Source organism: Plutella xylostella, chromosome 22 (genome assembly GCF_932276165.1).
Source record: "Plutella xylostella chromosome 22, ilPluXylo3.1, whole genome shotgun sequence".
In the NCBI taxonomy this organism is placed as follows: domain Eukaryota; kingdom Metazoa; phylum Arthropoda; class Insecta; order Lepidoptera; family Plutellidae; genus Plutella; species Plutella xylostella.
Window position 1 is genome coordinate 4,040,346 of NC_064002.1, and position 16,765 is coordinate 4,057,110.

Genomic DNA, 16,765 nt, shown 5'->3' on the forward strand with positions numbered 1-16,765 from the left:
TGTTCTCTTGTACTTATCATCCTACGTGCAAATCGGAACCGGATTTTAACTAATACTTTAGTGCCAATGTATGTCAGAACTTCGGAAGTGTGTGGGTGTAAAGGTTACATGCGCTGCGTCAGAAGGCTTTTGTCATCGAGTACTGTTATAATCGAATACATTAGTTGCAGCTATGATCGAAATGTTTGTATAAAAACCTTGCAACGGAAGTTTTTGCTATCGCTGCCGTACTCACGTCGTACTACAATAACGTTTACTACTAAGTACATAATTGACTGTACCTTATTAAAAGTCCTAATCAGCCTGGGCAGTCACCGACTGACGCTATTACGACTTGCTAATTCTCCACGGACTAGGATTAGGCCTAAACCCTTCCTTCATTGGAAGGAGACCCGTGCCCCAGCAGTGGGGACGTGATGGGTCGTGATGATGTGATGAATTCTCCACGGTGACAAACCCTAGAGGCGCTCTAGTATCTCTGTCTATGTAGTTTGAGAAATGAAGATTATGATTTAAGACGTAGTTATTTCATTTTCCAAAGTTTTAACACTTATAACCAATCTATGTAATGTTTCCACGAACTATACAGAAAATCCATCGCAATAAGCTATCGTCGATAAAGTGACTGTAATGCTGCGATGTAAGGTCGATTCATTTGAATGTCTCCATCTATTCTCTATTGGAGCACTACGGTTCGCGTGCACGCGTGGGCTGTGATTGGCCAACTAACTCGTCTGCAAGGTAATTGATAAGCATAAACCGAGTGTTTGTATACAGGAGAAAGCATATTATATGAGTGCATTAGCGAGTAGGTGTTTTAATTGTATGAGCTAGTGTTGATTTACATAATAAAAGTATGATGTATCTAGGTGTTTCAATCAGAATTAACTTGAAATATGTAGAGAGTTTTATTGTCCCTTCTCACGGATGTGAGGAATTATGAAGCGAGAGGATCTATGAATAATTAATGCTATCTTTGTACGATTTTTGGCTAACTAATTTTATTTATTTCCTCATCGTTTAATTAAGTTGAATGGTAAAGCAATATTGTGTAGGCATAGAACAACGGGTGATCGAGTTGACATGAGCCTCTCAGTCTAAGGGTGAGGCCCCATTGGTGCCGATGGTTCGTTGGTTTCCGATGTATTTTTTTATGAAATTGTCTCTGAAAAATATATGAAAAATAACGCAGCGCGGTGACGCACCGCACCAATGGGTCCTCCTCCTTACTCAATGTTTGCAGTTAAATGTACATCATCCGAGTCAATAACCGAACAAATCATTGTGTAGGGCGGTGGCGTCATGCCGTGGTTTGAATTATTTGTTATGATGTGTCGACGCTAATCTTCTGAACTAATTAATGATTTTGGCAACATCGCATCTAGCCATAAGCTTCATAATCAATTTCGGGATTTATTTAAATCATACGATGAGAAGTGCCTCTTCGTTATTTCTATTCTTGAAGATGAAATTGAACAGGAAAGTAGGATTATACCTACGCTAAAATAACGATAATGAACCATGCAATGTGAAGATGCTTCTTATTCGTAACGTAACGTGTTGGAATAGAGATGTATAAATATTTATCGTGGAGTATGCTGATTATGTAGTCAACGACTAATATAACTGATCATTACAGGCTGACAAACCCCAGACAGAACTTCAGCCCTAGTCTATACACTAAGAAGAAGATAGACAGTTGTAACGAATATCTAAATTCCATTCCCCAATCGGCAGGTTCGACATAGTCAGAAAGCTGGGCCAGGGCACGTACGGAAAAGTGCAGCTCGGCATCAACAAGAAGACCGGCCAGGAGGTGGCCATCAAGACCATCAAGAAGTGCAAGATCGAGTCCGAGGCCGACCTGGTGCGGATACGCAGGGAGGTGCAGATCATGTCCTCGGTGCGGCATCCCAATATTGTGCATATTTATGAAGGTTAGTTGTGATAGCGTTTTCATTTGCCAACTGCATCTTCTGTCGTACGTATATTGTATCACAGTGAACCTCTAGAAACGTTGGAATATGCAGAATTTTTCCTTAAAATTACACTAGACAATTTAGATATACGATTGTTGCAGCAGTTAGTAAACAGTTGGAGGCTAATATACATTTAAAATTTAAAATAAGATTGTCGATTTTGCTTATAATTGCATTAAATTCAATTGTAATTTTCAAAACGCGATTTGTAAGAGTGGTAATATCTTTCCTTATGTTGTTTCATAAAGCAAAATACACATAGCCCTATAAGGAATCTCATGCATGACCAATGTTATCTTTGTAAATAAAGTCGCAAGACAAAGAGCAGAGGGCGCGTGCGGATTTCAAAATAAAGGCACGGATTACCCGGCGACACTAAACAAACAGGTTTTTTTTCTTGAACAAAAAATCCAAACTTGTTTCTTGATTTTGGTTTTTTGACAAAGGATTTGAAATGCATTAATATTAGGTTTGCAGATTATACATAAATATAGCCAAAATGCACACATAATCGTCGTTTGGATCAAATTAAATTCCTAATTACATATTTACTTTTATTCAAATGCAATAATTATGTTTGTGTGTTTAATAATTTGCCTCATTACCTATGTGATTACTGATTAGGTACCAACCAAATATAGATTTAGGAATTAAACTGTTTGTTTACTATCTGCAATTCTCTTTAAGTAGTTCTATTAATACATAACAGAAGTAAATATTTGATTATGACCATAATTAATGACTTTAACACTCCTTGCATATTCGAATAAACTTTACATATTTAAACAGCTATTGTTTTCTTTTTCAGTATTTGAAAACAGTGAAAAGATGATTCTTGTCATGGAGTACTGTTCGGGCGGAGAACTGTACGACTACCTCAGCCAGAAGAAAGTATTACAAGAGGACGAAGCTAGAAGGTAAGATACGATAATTGGGTGTTAAAAGACTCCGTCAGTGGCCTCTCCCTCTGGGTAGGCATTGGATCAGATGATAGAAACTGGATCAAAATTATGGAATAAACCGTTTCAGGCCTGGCGCAGTACCTAATGATACATGCTTAATATGGATTGTTTGTTGATATTGTTGACTAATTCAACTGGATAATCCTTTATACATCTAGTGTTTGTCATGGTAATCCTATGAAAAAAGGAATGTTGTTAATAAAAAGCAGGTCTGTTTTAATATTAAACCATACCAAATATACAACCATTTGTACATAATTATCTTGTTTCTGTTTCAGATTATTCCGCCAAATTGCCACAGCAGTATACTATTGCCATATACACAAAATTTGCCATAGAGATTTGAAATTGGAAAATGTATTATTAGACGAAACAGGCAGTGCTAAGGTCAGTCATTCACCTCTAACGCACATAAACATGGCGTTGTTAACAAAGGCTTTATGCTATTAAATGTTTATACCTACATGTTTTTTATATTACAGATAGCAGACTTTGGACTGTCGAATGTATTTAAAGAAACGGCTCTGCTAGCGACCTTCTGTGGGTCTCCGTTGTATGCGTCCCCAGAAATAGTCAAAGGGACCCCTTACATCGGACCTGAGGTAAGGCGTCTTTTAAGTATTGCCTGTTATTCTATCTAGCCTAGAATTGTAGACTAACGAAATAATTTATCTACTTTGTTGCTGTCCTAATTGCCTTTACAAGAGTACGCCACGCCGCCGCCTTCTTGTCCAGATTGATCTACTTTATATAAAAAAACCTTACCTGATTAACTGGATGAAAAAAGCCAATGCAACCTTATATCACGGATATCCTTGCGTTGGTTGCTTGTTTTGTGGTTGTAAGCAATACTTATCGGAATACGATTTTTTATCGGATCATGTTCTCTTGCCGATATAAAAAATAAGCATAGTAAATGTTAGATAGTTAAATAAGTACCTCCGATAGTAGTTTTATAATTCACTATAGTGTGTTTCCCGTGGTTACACCTGCTAAAAATGGTCAGTAGTTTTGGAGCCAGTAGAAACTAATAAACATTCAAAGCTTTCATCTTTATACATTCACGTGCAATGAAGTTCCACCTGCTATTGACGTTCACTAATATATGCCACTGGAACTTTTTCATTGTTCGTGAGTGTATTATTTTAGATTGCTTTAACAGAAAGGACATATAGATACTTTGTTGCATACAAAGACAAAATACAAATTAAGAAAAAGTTATTACACAAAGGCGGGCTTATTGGCAAAAGCAATTTCTTCCAGCCAATCCTTGTCCAGTTAGTAACAAACTTTATTGTTCCAGGTGGACTGCTGGTCGCTGGGCGTCCTACTCTACACTCTAGTCTACGGCGCGATGCCGTTCGACGGCTCCAACTTCAAGCGGCTGGTGCGCCAGATCAGCAACGGCGACTACTATGAGCCTAAGAATCCTTCCAGTAAGTGAAGTTGATCAATATTTGATTTAGTCGTGTCTGTATAAAAGAAGTTTTGCGTATTTATTAGTAACTAAGGGCTAAATAGAGGTGCATTTTAGAACCTACTTTCCCCGCAATGGATTATGTTAGTTCGGTCAGCTTCATTATTACCTATTAAATTTACCTTACCTTGTCAAATTCACAAATAGTCAATAAATGAATAACTTGTGGGTTAGGAGTTTGACAAGATGGGAAAGTAATGAAGCTGACTGTAAAAAGTGTGAGAAGATCTATTTTATTAAATACTAAATCGGTATGTAGTAAATGTGGTCGTTAAAGAGTACAAACATCGCACGTACTTATATACTACATACATACGTAAATAGATATTCTCACAGACTTTGGCACAATATAACTAAGATTTATGCACCATAAAACCACATCCACAACTCAGTATAATAATACAGTTCACTATTCCAGGTGCGTCCCCGCTAATTCGTGACATGCTGACAGTGGACCCGCTGAAACGTGCCGACATCGTATACATCTGCGACCATCCGTAAGTAACGAGTGTTTATAAACAATATACTCTTTATTAATAGTAAAGCTTCTTGGAACTTGTGTCATTGCATGTAAATAGAGAGATGACTATCGAATATAGACGTTTGTTTTTGTGGAAAATTTCTTCAACGTATTTTATATTCGTACGTGAAATAGAGGGATGTTAAAACTTTGACGTGTCTGTACACTGATATGGATGGGGTTTTATATTGAATTACATAGGTTTTGTTCATGTAGGTAAATTTGTACGAATTTTGTGAACTAGTATACCCTAAAAATATTCATTCTCCATAGTAAAGTCACGTGACCAGAAAGTTTCTATGGAAAAAGAATATATTTTTTCGCGAATTTTAAAATTCTGATTTTATTTTCGGGCTATGATATTACATGCTGCAGATGTAAGTTTCGGTTTAGTGTACCCTTTTTACAACACCCTGTATAAAATGTGATTTTCTGTCGTCCCCAGCTGGGTGAACACAGGGTGCTCCACGTCGTGCCTGGAGGTGTCGGAGGCGCTCGCGGCGGAGACGCCGGTGCGCCTGGACCTGCTGCTGTCGCTCGCGCCGCCCGCCGCCAGCTCTGTTTGCGTGCCTAGCGAGGTCAGTACCTATAACCAGGCAGGAATGAATTGTCTTTGATGTCAAACAGCTCGAATGATCAACTCTGTCTGCGTGCCTAATGAGGTTAGTGTACCCTCAGGGAGGAATGAAATGTCTTTTGTCTCTATACTTTGTTAAAATAGCAAGAGCCCTGTCAAACCGCCCGCACCGCTCGCCGCCAACTCTGTCTGCGTGCCTGATGAGGTGTTAACCTACAAATATAGATTTTCTCTGCTCTAATCCTCGAAGGGGTAGTCAGAGGTGATTCGCTAACGGAGGAGGTATTTCATTGTGAGGCCGACTGAGGCCTCATTAGTGCATTGCGTCCGGTCGTCGCAAAGAAAAAAAAAAAGGATTCCTTTCAGCAATTGATTTTCATGTACGTGTTCTCTAAAATTATGAATGAAATAAGCACTAATACTAAACATAATTATATTGTTTCAGACGGAGCTAGGCGCGGCGGAGAGCGCGACGGACCTCACGCTGTCGATGGCGGTGGAGCCGAGCAACTCCGCCGAGAAGAGGATCTTGGATTTGGTTGCAGGTCACTCATCTAATAATATTTTATATTACGTATAAATGTATTAATACATTCTTAAAATACGCTGTATGTAACTATAGATAGCCTTTTTATCTTTTGTTTAAATATCGTAATGTTTGCCGCAAATAATTAACACAAAGCACCATTTCAAAGGTTAGCAATTTTTATTGAGAATTCCAAGTTTGTATTAAGTTTATATTGTCAAGTTTAAGCTTAATAAAAAAACAGATGAAAGTAATAACGCAAATTTTAATATTTTTTAAAGAAGAACACCAAATGTATCTCACTCACAATGAAAAAGTCACTCCAAAAGCATATTAAATGTAAATATATTTTTATATATTGGTCTTGGATGTGCCCGTAAAATGGCAATAGGCCCGCCCCCTATTACATTGGGACTAACATAACACACAAGTGGGCGCAGCAATGCACCTCTGCCTACCCCGCAAGGGAGTACATTAGTACAAGGCGTGAGTGCGTGTGTGTGTGTATATATATTTTTATAATATGTGTTGCAGAGGGCGGCGAGGACGCGATCAAGCCGTCGCCGACGCGCACCCTAGTGTCGGCCGGCGACAACAAGCGCAAGCTCGAGCTGGCCGCCTCCGCCGCCGAGCTCACCAGGAAGAAGGAACGAGTCGCCAGGTAACATTTAGAGTAGAGTTGACCGAAGGTTACATTTAGAATATAGTTGACCAAAGGTAACATTTAGAGTAGAGTTGACCAAAAGTAACATTTAGAGTAGAGTTGACCAAAGGTAACATTTAGAGTCGAGTTGACCAAAGGTAACATAAAAGAGTAGAGTTGACCAAAGGTAACATTTAGAGTAGAGTTGACCAAAGGTAAAATTTAGAGTAGAATTGACCAAAGGTAACATTTAGAGTAGAGTTGACCAAAGGTAACATTTAGAGTAGAGTTGACCAAAGGTAACATTTAGAGTAGAGTTGACCAAAGGTAACATTAAGAGTAGAGTTGACCAAAGGTAACATTAAGAGTAGAGTTGACCAAAGGTAACATTAAGAGTAGAGTTGACCAAAGGTAACATTTAGAGTAGAGGTGACAAAAGGTAACATTTAGAGTAGAGTAGACCAAAATGGCGGCCGTCAGGAAAGCTGTCCAAGCGTGTCGATACCACAATAATATACGTACGTGTAGCAAATGAGCCAAATTATAACGGCCGCAAACCACGGGGACCTTGCCTGGCTCTTTGATACAATAACGTCACTACACATTTCTTACTTTAAATACTTGATCTCTTATCATTATTTGCTACTATCCCCAGTTCGGCGCGCATACCACAATCAGCCACAGTTGACGTGCTGAGTGAAGAAAGCTTGGAGCCGCCGCCGCCGCCTAGTGTGCCCCCGCCTGACCTCACCCCGCCCCCTGCAGAAGGTCCAGACCTGGTGAGATGTAGCTGTCTCTGTCTAGCTTCAGTAGGAGCTGATTTATGCCCGTCTCTCTTTAGTAGTCTGTAATGTTAGTAAAGAAAGCTTGGAGCCGCCGCCGCCGCCTAGCGTGCCCCCGCCCGACCTCACCCCGCCCCCTGCTGAAGGGCCAGACCTGGTGAGATATACCCTTCTCTGTCTAATTTCAGTAGAACCTGAACTATATCCGTCACTGTCAAAAAGCTTGGGTCCACCACGCGTCTTCACACCTCCACCCGGTGAAGGACCTGACCTGATAAGATATAGCTGTCTCTGTTTAGCTTCAGTACAATCTGAACTATATGCATCTCTGTCTAGCTAGTAGTCTGTTCTGTAGTGATCGAGAAGAAAGCTTGTAGCCAACGCTGCCTCCTAGCGTGCTTCCGCGAGGGTTCATACCTGGTTAGCTATGGCTATCACTGTCTATCTTCAGTAAAACTGACCTTTACCTGTCTCTGTCTGGCCAGTACTGACAAGTTTTAGGGCTTATCCATACAACATATCTATTCATCATGCAGTACGACCATTGTGGAATATAAAGGTCAAACATGACAGTAGGATAAAATATACTACATTTGAATCTATTTCTAGCAGCTGCATTTGTCCCCAGGTACAACCGACCCTAAAATCATCGGCGACCATAACGATAAACCCGGGTGCCTCCAAAACACCAGAAGAAGAGACTTCGCCACCGCCCAAAGAACTGCCCAAAGAGGAGGTCAAGGAGAAGCCGGCCACAGTCAAACCCAAGGTCACTATCAAGAAGAAACTCACGAAGGCAGCCTCGGAGGAGAAACCGCCGACGGAAAAGCTTGATGAGCCCAAGGTAATGATTTTTATGCTGATTAGCTACTAAAGTGCGGATGGCGCTGTGTCACATCATTTTAAAGCCTTACCATAAACTACCCACACGTAAAACGGTTGTTTAGTTCTGTCAAATATAAGGCCGCGTCCATGACAGAGCTGCCTAAAGACTAACGGTCTTATTCATAAAAAGTTACGGGAGACCTATAGGCCTGCTATAAGCAAATGTCAAAAGAACTTTATTCATAAACGATCAATAGCGCTAAAGAACTCTCCAAGTGATTCGTAAAACCTTGATATGCTAAAGTTGGCTGGACCCTACTATACACCTTCCGTAAGCCTCCTCTTGTACAAAAACATGGCGGCCGGTCAACAGCTGTTCTGCTTTATTGACGATTTGACATTTGTTGTGAGTTAATATTTGCTGAAAATAAGTTGCCATGGTAACGTAAAAATTTAATTATTTTTTTTGTGGGTTTTGGCTTGGCCACTGCTCCTTTAAGCCAACGTAAACTTTTTTAAGTGCCGCGCCGTGGCTAACATACATAATAGAGATTGATAAATGAATGAAAGTTTTCGCTATTTTTGTTTATGGTTTCGTCGGACCGGCAACTTAATAGGGTAAATGTCAAAATGTTTGGTCTGTGAAATCTATTAGCATCACTATAGTTATTGAAGGTTTACGGAACTATTATGAATAGAGATTTTTACGAAACCTCAAATAGGCTTAATGTGTTCCGTAACAATTGAGCTCAGTAAACCTACTTTAAGGTTTTTTTATGAATAAGACCGTAACACGCTGACATTTAACACAATACATAGTTAAAACTTGTTCATGGTAATACAGATAAAGTTCAGAATTACTCGAAGACAATATATGAACGGCAACAACATCCACTTCTGGACAGCTCTTTCTTAGTAGTCGGTCGATTTATTTTATTATTATAACTTTACATTACCTACCAACAGGAGGAAGTGAAGCCGAGCTCCGTGGCGGCGGCGGCGGACAAGCTCACGTCGCTCACGCTCGCGCAGCCGGCGCCCGCGCAGCCCGCACCCAAGCCAAAGAAATTCTCTATTCCTGGTATGTTACACAAATGTTATTATACAGGATGGTGTAAATAGTAAGCCGAAAGGGACTAGGGGGTCATTCTGAAAAAAAATTGTTTTGGAAATTCGCGAAAATTATATTCAGTTCTCCATAGTTAAAGTTCACATGACCAACAAAGTTTTTATGAGAAAGCAAATATTTTTTTCATGAATTTCCAAAAGTCGAAGAACAGAAGTTGTTCAACATGACCCCCTGGCTCACCCCCTTTTGCTTAAAATACCAACTCTGCAACATCCTGTATATTTTGATACAAAATGATAGCCTATGCCATAAGTAACCTACTAGAAGTCAGGTACCTATAATTTTATCAGATAGACCCGCATGCTTATTTATCAACATATTGAAATTATAATTCATAATTAAAATACTATTCACATTTCGTTTAGGCGGCAGCGTCGGCAGTTTCAAAGAGCAGTTCGAGAGGCGCGCGTCCCTCACGTCTCCTGAAGCTAAGAGGACGGTCACCAAGCCAGGTAAAATACATACTTTCACACTGTACAATACATACCTAAATACAAGATTTTGAAATCTTGAAGGCGAAGCGTGGCGCACGAGAAAGTTTATCACTGGACCCTATCTCATTGTCACTCCCATCCTAACTAATATTATAAATGCGAAAGTAACTGTCTGTCTGTCTGTTAGTCTTTCACGCCAAAACTACTGAACGGATTTGATTGAAATTTGGTCTAGACCCTGAGAAGAAAAAACATAGGCTACTTTTTATCCCGGAATTCCCACGGGAATACTTTTTAAGGCGAAGCCAAGCTCGCGGGAACAGCTAGTTACATATAATATTGTCATAGCTGTGCTATAAAGCGTTTACCTACTGTCCATCGGCGAATTATGATGTTTTTTGTTGCAGTGGTATCAAAGATCGCTAAACCGAAGGCTCAGAGTGAGGATCGCGAGCTTCAGACAAAGACCCCTGAGGGCGGCTCCGTCAGGCTGCAACAGATCGGCATTGAACCTTCACCGGTAAGGGGATAGAATACTATTACACCTACAGAGTGGAAGTAGAGTTATACGTGACGTCACTCGACTAATATAAACGATATGCTAAAAAATGCTATGTAATAGTGAAAAAACAAAAGATCTCAAGAAACTCAACTAAAACGTCAAAATAATAACTCCTTATTTTTTACTCTGAACTAGTATGAACTAAAAAAGAGGACGTTATAAGTTTATATCTATTACTGTGTCCGTCTGTGAGCACCGAAACAGATTGACCGCTAAGTTATTATTATATGCGTTTTTTTATGTAGCCATATTTGTGTTGGGACACAATGGGCTGCTGGGCAAAGGCCTCCCCGTGCTTATTCCTCATAGTCGCCATGAAAATTTGTTTTCATCATCATTAATTCTGTACAACATCTAACTAGACTCAACTTCTCAGGCGCCCCAGGATTGCATGATCAGCGGCGGAGTGAAGAAGACGGAGAGCGAGCCGGCGCACAGCTCCGCCGCCGACCCCTCCGCGCTGCTGCAGGACGCCAGGAGGTACCCACACTATACCTACTGTATTAGGAGCGAATAGTCATCATTACGACCCATCACGTCCCCACTGCTAGGGAACGGGTCTCCTTCCAATGAAGGAAGGGTTTAGGCCTAGTCCATCACGCTGGCCTAGTGCGGGTTGGTGGACCTCATCACAAGCAAGCTTGTGCTGAGAGAGTTGTCGGGTAAGTGGGCAACCCGACTGTCAGATGTTTTCAAGCAGCTCGAAGGCCTCGGACTAGGCTCAACGACTGCTGCCGAAGCAGCAACGGTAGGAATAGTATACCTACTGTATTACCAGCTGATTCTTCAATAGTAAGAAGGCTTCAATGGAAGCTAGGCGGTAGAACGTCAGAAGGTAGGAATAGTATACCTACTTTATTAGGAGCTGATTCTTCAATAGTCAGATACATGGATGCTAGGCGGTAGGTGGAATGAACTTGTCAGGCGCCCCAGGATTGCATGAACAGCGGCGGCGTGAAGAAGACGGAGAGCGAGCCGGCGCACAGCTCCGCTGCTGACCCCTCCGCTCTGCTGCAGGACGCCAGGAGGTATTCTATTCTATTCTATTCTCTGTGGGGTTGTCAGTACCTGCACCTGGCTCTTTCGAATGAAACCTTTGTGCATATACCCAAGGTCTAAACTGCCTTCCTAAGCTTGGACCATTTCCCACCACGCTGGTCCACTGCGAGTTGGTCGGTTCACATATCTATGCTAAATCTAGATATGCAGGTTTCAGTTGTAGTAAAAGTTAATTACACCGCATTATAAAATGCGGACCCACTCACCAAACATGCACTCCGGATAAAAATACCATAAGACTAATCCCAAGGTTACAAATCATAGTGATTCATTTACAATGAATATTTCACTCACGCCCACTAAAACAGCAACTACTCATCAGCATAACTGAAGCGTTATGCACAATGAATGACCAAGTCTGTGCATGCCAAACTACAAATAACGTAGGCGTTAGCTATTCAGTGTACTAATTGAATATTCTCATGTGAGATATTGTTTATTATCGTTGAAGATAGGCCGGTGAATTGTGCGAGTGAAATTAAATAAGAATAGTAATTCATTAGTGAAAGTGATGGGTCGCGATTCCCTTGTTATTTGTTTAAAAAAAAAATACACGTGAGTTTACGTCATAAAAATACTGTCTGGACGTATTATGGTTCAGTTATATAACCTTCATTCAACACTTTTCATGATAAAATGTTTGCTCAAAATTTGTCTGCATTTATAAATTATTTACATGTTTTATTTACATGCATTATAAAGATAATGCACCAATTCCTCCTTTAAAAAAATTGTATAGCAAATAGAATTATCCGTAGCCGATTCGGTATACATCGGGATACATAGTTATGCTCCACTACAAATACAGATTGACCAACATTGCACTATTCCTATTCTCCAGAAGTCTCCAGAACTCGATGGCCAAGCTGGTGGAAGAGAAGGCGGGACAAGAGGACACGCGCCGCCGCGCCGCCGCCCGCGACATCATCACGTCAGCAATACGTACTGGTAACTTTGATCTATTCGCTTATGTTGCTGTTTTCATTATTACATTTAGCGCACTTGAGGTCTCGCGGGGATGTTAGCGATTGCTTTTTTCTTTCTCGAAACCACCAAGGCCTGTAATGACGGTTTTACATCAATAAAAGTAAGGATATTTTTTCGGTTCGATTCCGACTCGCGATGTTTGGTAATAAGAGTAGTCACCATAATAATTGTATGTAGATCATGCTTTATGCAGCTTTAGATGTTTAGAAGTAACTTAGTTGATGTTGTAGTGTTGTAGATAATTTGATTTTTGCTTTTCGTGGTTAATTAGACATCTAAGCTAACACATCAGCCAGAGTTATTTGAAACAATAAATCATACAAGAAAATATGTAGTCCTTCTTGCGATGTTATTGAAAAAAATACGCATTTAAACATTAATTATTGAGCTGTACCTACCTACCGATTTAAAGGTTACCGTCTGACTAGTTACTATTTCTCTCAAAACGTACTTTCTAATAAACAAAACCCACTCTACACCTACAACAGGCAAGCCGCCGGTCCCGTACGGGCGGTCCTCATCCGCCGGCGTGACGTCACTGGCCTCCCCCCCCGCCACGCCCGCCGCCGCCCCCCGCGTCTACCGCACGGAGGCCCAGCACAGCGTTAACGACCATCGCAACAGGTATGAAGGACCACTTTTGGGTGGTGAGGAGCGGTGGTAAAGTTTGGACGGTTCATGTGAAGTTGGTTGGACGTGTAGAAGAGTGACAAAAATTATGACGAGGATAGAGTTTTTTAAACTCCCATGCATCGAGTAAAAGTACGGGCAGCAGATTTTTCTTACTCTGTCTGAAATTATATAGGGTGTTGCAAAAAGGGTACACTAAGCCGAAACCTACATGCGTAGATATAACATGCTGCACATGTAGGTTTCGGCTTAGTATAGCCCTTTTTGCAACACCCTGTATAATTCTTTATATTCCTTTGACAACCACTCACACCAATTTATACACCAGACATATTTATATTTTACATTATGACATTTTCATATTCATCTCATTTGCCCGCAAACGACATGTTACAATAGTTCTCTATTCCTCAGCAGCAGGGGTACATCAGTGGAGCGGATCATCCCCATCCAGGTGTCTCCGGAGAGCCCGACCGCCGCCGCGCCGCCCCCGCGCCCCGCGCCCGCCCCCGCCGCCGCCGCGCCCCGCGCCAATCAAGTGCCACTCAGGTTGGTCAACTAGTCTTGATATCGCGGCATGTGGTTTTTATCGAAGTAGATAAAGTCATTTTATCGTTATCCGTTTCAGTAAGTTTAATAAAACCGACTACCGCTTTCTATTAAATTTGAATTCGTGGTTAAAAGAAAGGGACAAATAGATTTATCATACAATTCACCTAGCACGCTGAGAACTCAGTTTACATGCTGTTATCCGTCCAGACAGTATCCAATTTTACTTTTGACTATTATTTCAATTGATGTCATAAATACATATTTTAATGTATAAGCCTTTATATTATGATGACACAAAACTCACAACCACCCTCCCAACAGGCGTCTAATCTCCTCCGAGTCCGGCGCCAGCGAAGCGTCTTCCTCCCCGAGCGGAGAGCCCATCAAGAAGTCAGCTAGGGAGTTCATCATACCCATAGCGGTGGAGGGCAAGGGCTACGTGACCCCGCGGCAGGGTAGTCTGGAGCCGGAGTCTTCGAGCAACCTGAGCGGGCTGAGGCATACGAGGGTTGGCAAGCCTAGGAGGATTAGGTGAGTGTCGCCCGTCCACAGATATGTTAGTGTTAGGGGCTATTGAATAAGGGCAGATTTATCAATGTTTAGGTAAAAGTTATGTGGTGAATAATTCTGATGCTGTCGCATCTGAATGTTTGTATTAGACAATGATAGGAACAATTTTATTCATCAGGAACATATGTCTGAGTAATGAAAAAGCAGTCCTATGATATTTTTTTTCGGAAACATTTTCGCATTTAGTTTTAAACTTTCAGGGCATATTTAAATGAGCTGGCAATGATGCAAAAAACACTTTCATCTGTTTGGAATTTGCTATAAACTTACTTATAAATATTTTATATTAAATTTACAGCAGCCTCGTGAGCGGCGGAGAGTCAGAGGAAGAAGACGAATCTCACATGCACAGACTTAGGTATGTGAAACTGACTCATATTCTATGTAAGGCGCATATCGATTCGAATACGGATTATTTTATAATGGACTTGACTTACATAATATCATCACCAGACAACAATATTTCACAGCAGGACATATTATTCTGATTTATGTTTTATAAAATAATATTCACCCAACTTCAACGACCGAATGGTGTAGTGGTAAGTGACTCCGACTGCTGCGGTCCAGGGTTCGAACCCCGGCCGTGGCATATATTTATATACCTAATAATGTGTATATAATATAATAATTATGTATCTGTGTAGAAATAGCAGCTGTCCGTTACCCATATTAATCATATTATAGGCTCTGCTTAGTTTGGGGTTGGATGCCAGCGTGAGAGATGTCCCCACACACTATTATTACTAACCATGTTTTAAATGATAATTGTTATGTATCAGGTCGAGCCGCGCGGCGCGCGCCGAGTCGGTGAGCTCGGGCGAAGAGGATGAGGAGGACGAGGGCTTCCACCTGCTCACCGCCGAGAACCTGTTCTCCACACTGCTGCACCGGGTATGTAGCCACCATATAGCTTTACGGCCTTTGATTAATTAAGAGGAAATACAATGTATTGACTTTATCCGTGTGCTCTTGCGGTGGAGCCGTGTTTTAAGTAGTAATCTGAAAGCGGATGATTCAGGTGTCATTCTTAACATCCTTTAATTATAGGACATTTGATTTTTTATGCTTCATAGAAATTAATTGATGTTTTAACGTGAATTTCCAAAAGTCTTAGAACCTGACTTGTTCATGAGCTATACCTATAATACCGCTTTTATAACACCCTGCATATCTAAAAATATATTAGCAAAATAACTAAATATTCCTCATACTCAGGTGCGAGCGCTGACGAACCGCCTCAACGGCGAGGAGGGCCCCGGCTTCCCGCAGCACCCGCACTCGCTCTTCAACAACATGCAGTCGCCCTTCTTCAACAGGTACGGGCTTAGGCGAATGATGACTAGTAGGGGGTCACTCTATACTGACGAAAAACTAATGAACGAGAGCTGTCGTGCACTCGGGAACGAGATACAGTCGTGGCTCCCGCAGCGGCACGACTGTATCTCAGTATCCGAAACTTAGATTTTCGTCATATTACCTATTATTGTGTTGTGTGTGACGATTGAGCGATTGTGAAGCGAGCGTGTTTGAATTTTAGGGCTGTCAAAACGTACCTTATCCTTCAGGATTGGTGTTGCGTTGGGAGGAGTTAGTTTTGATTAGTTTTGGCAGCTCCAAATTTAAATTTGCAGCAGAATGAGTCTGTATTCTTATTTCAATTAATTTCATATACCTACTTACCCGAAAGCCCACAACCATAAGCAGCTAAAAGAGTGCTTAAAAAATAGAAAACCACTACCGTCTAAATTTTAAGAATAAAGACCCTCGATCTAAATAGTAAAACTGTACACAATGTTCATCGTCCAATTTCCTAAATGCTTCCCTATAAACAATTTTAATTAATAATCATTCTTGAATAATATTTTCAAGTCGTAACTTTTCTCTCATACATTTATAATGCTTATCACTCTAAAGTATAACGAAATTAAGAATCCCACTGACTTTTCACCCTATTTTCAGAAAACCAACTTAGATGTTAATATAAATGCTTATAATCAATTAACTAATCTGATATTTGTGCATGCAGCTCTCATTTATCACGGAGACACAACGCTTTGTAAGTATTATTTAACTACATACATACATCTAATTACACATTACTTAATTAAATACACCTTTGTCAAATAGCTTAAAATTCATCCACTATTATTATTGAATAATTCAATATTAAGGGTGTCTTGCACAACAAAGTTAATCAAAATTAAATCTATGACCTCTTGCTCTGACATTATACTGTCAGAGCAAGAGACAAACTATTTAATTTTATTTAACTTTGTTGTGCAAGACGCCCTAAGTGCACTTGCACTTAATATACAATCTATTTTCACTACGATTGCCTTATATCATCAAGAAAATTGATATATTCTTGTCACCAATCTATTATCACTTTATTAATTGCCTAATATGATGAGGTTCAAGAAAATTTATACAAATATCTGTTTTGTCGCACGCAGCGTTCATAGATATGTGGAAAGTAAACGAAGTGTTTCGGAAACGTGAGTCTGAAGTGTGTGTACGGTAGACTATTTCATAATTGAACTAGTTTCCT

General features: G+C 40.5%; 1 protein-coding gene across 1 annotated transcript in view; it reads left to right on the forward strand.

Moving 5' to 3' along the window:
• The window catches only part of LOC105385663, a 35,775-nt gene that overhangs the window by 10,536 nt on the left and 8,474 nt on the right, over positions 1–16,765 (forward strand). The window contains exons 3-26 of the mRNA XM_048629092.1: positions 1,738–1,937; positions 2,788–2,896; positions 3,220–3,328; positions 3,424–3,543; positions 4,245–4,377; positions 4,837–4,915; positions 5,384–5,516; positions 5,961–6,060; positions 6,576–6,702; positions 7,340–7,463; positions 8,095–8,310; positions 9,258–9,372; positions 9,786–9,872; positions 10,262–10,374; positions 10,793–10,896; positions 12,317–12,423; positions 12,951–13,086; positions 13,507–13,641; positions 13,966–14,175; positions 14,513–14,572; positions 14,997–15,108; positions 15,433–15,533; positions 16,244–16,273; positions 16,671–16,712. Coding sequence (XP_048485049.1) covers positions 1,738–1,937; positions 2,788–2,896; positions 3,220–3,328; positions 3,424–3,543; positions 4,245–4,377; positions 4,837–4,915; positions 5,384–5,516; positions 5,961–6,060; positions 6,576–6,702; positions 7,340–7,463; positions 8,095–8,310; positions 9,258–9,372; positions 9,786–9,872; positions 10,262–10,374; positions 10,793–10,896; positions 12,317–12,423; positions 12,951–13,086; positions 13,507–13,641; positions 13,966–14,175; positions 14,513–14,572; positions 14,997–15,108; positions 15,433–15,533; positions 16,244–16,273; positions 16,671–16,712 — 2,802 coding nt within the window. The remainder of the gene's footprint in view (positions 1–1,737; positions 1,938–2,787; positions 2,897–3,219; positions 3,329–3,423; positions 3,544–4,244; positions 4,378–4,836; positions 4,916–5,383; positions 5,517–5,960; positions 6,061–6,575; positions 6,703–7,339; positions 7,464–8,094; positions 8,311–9,257; positions 9,373–9,785; positions 9,873–10,261; positions 10,375–10,792; positions 10,897–12,316; positions 12,424–12,950; positions 13,087–13,506; positions 13,642–13,965; positions 14,176–14,512; positions 14,573–14,996; positions 15,109–15,432; positions 15,534–16,243; positions 16,274–16,670; positions 16,713–16,765) is intronic.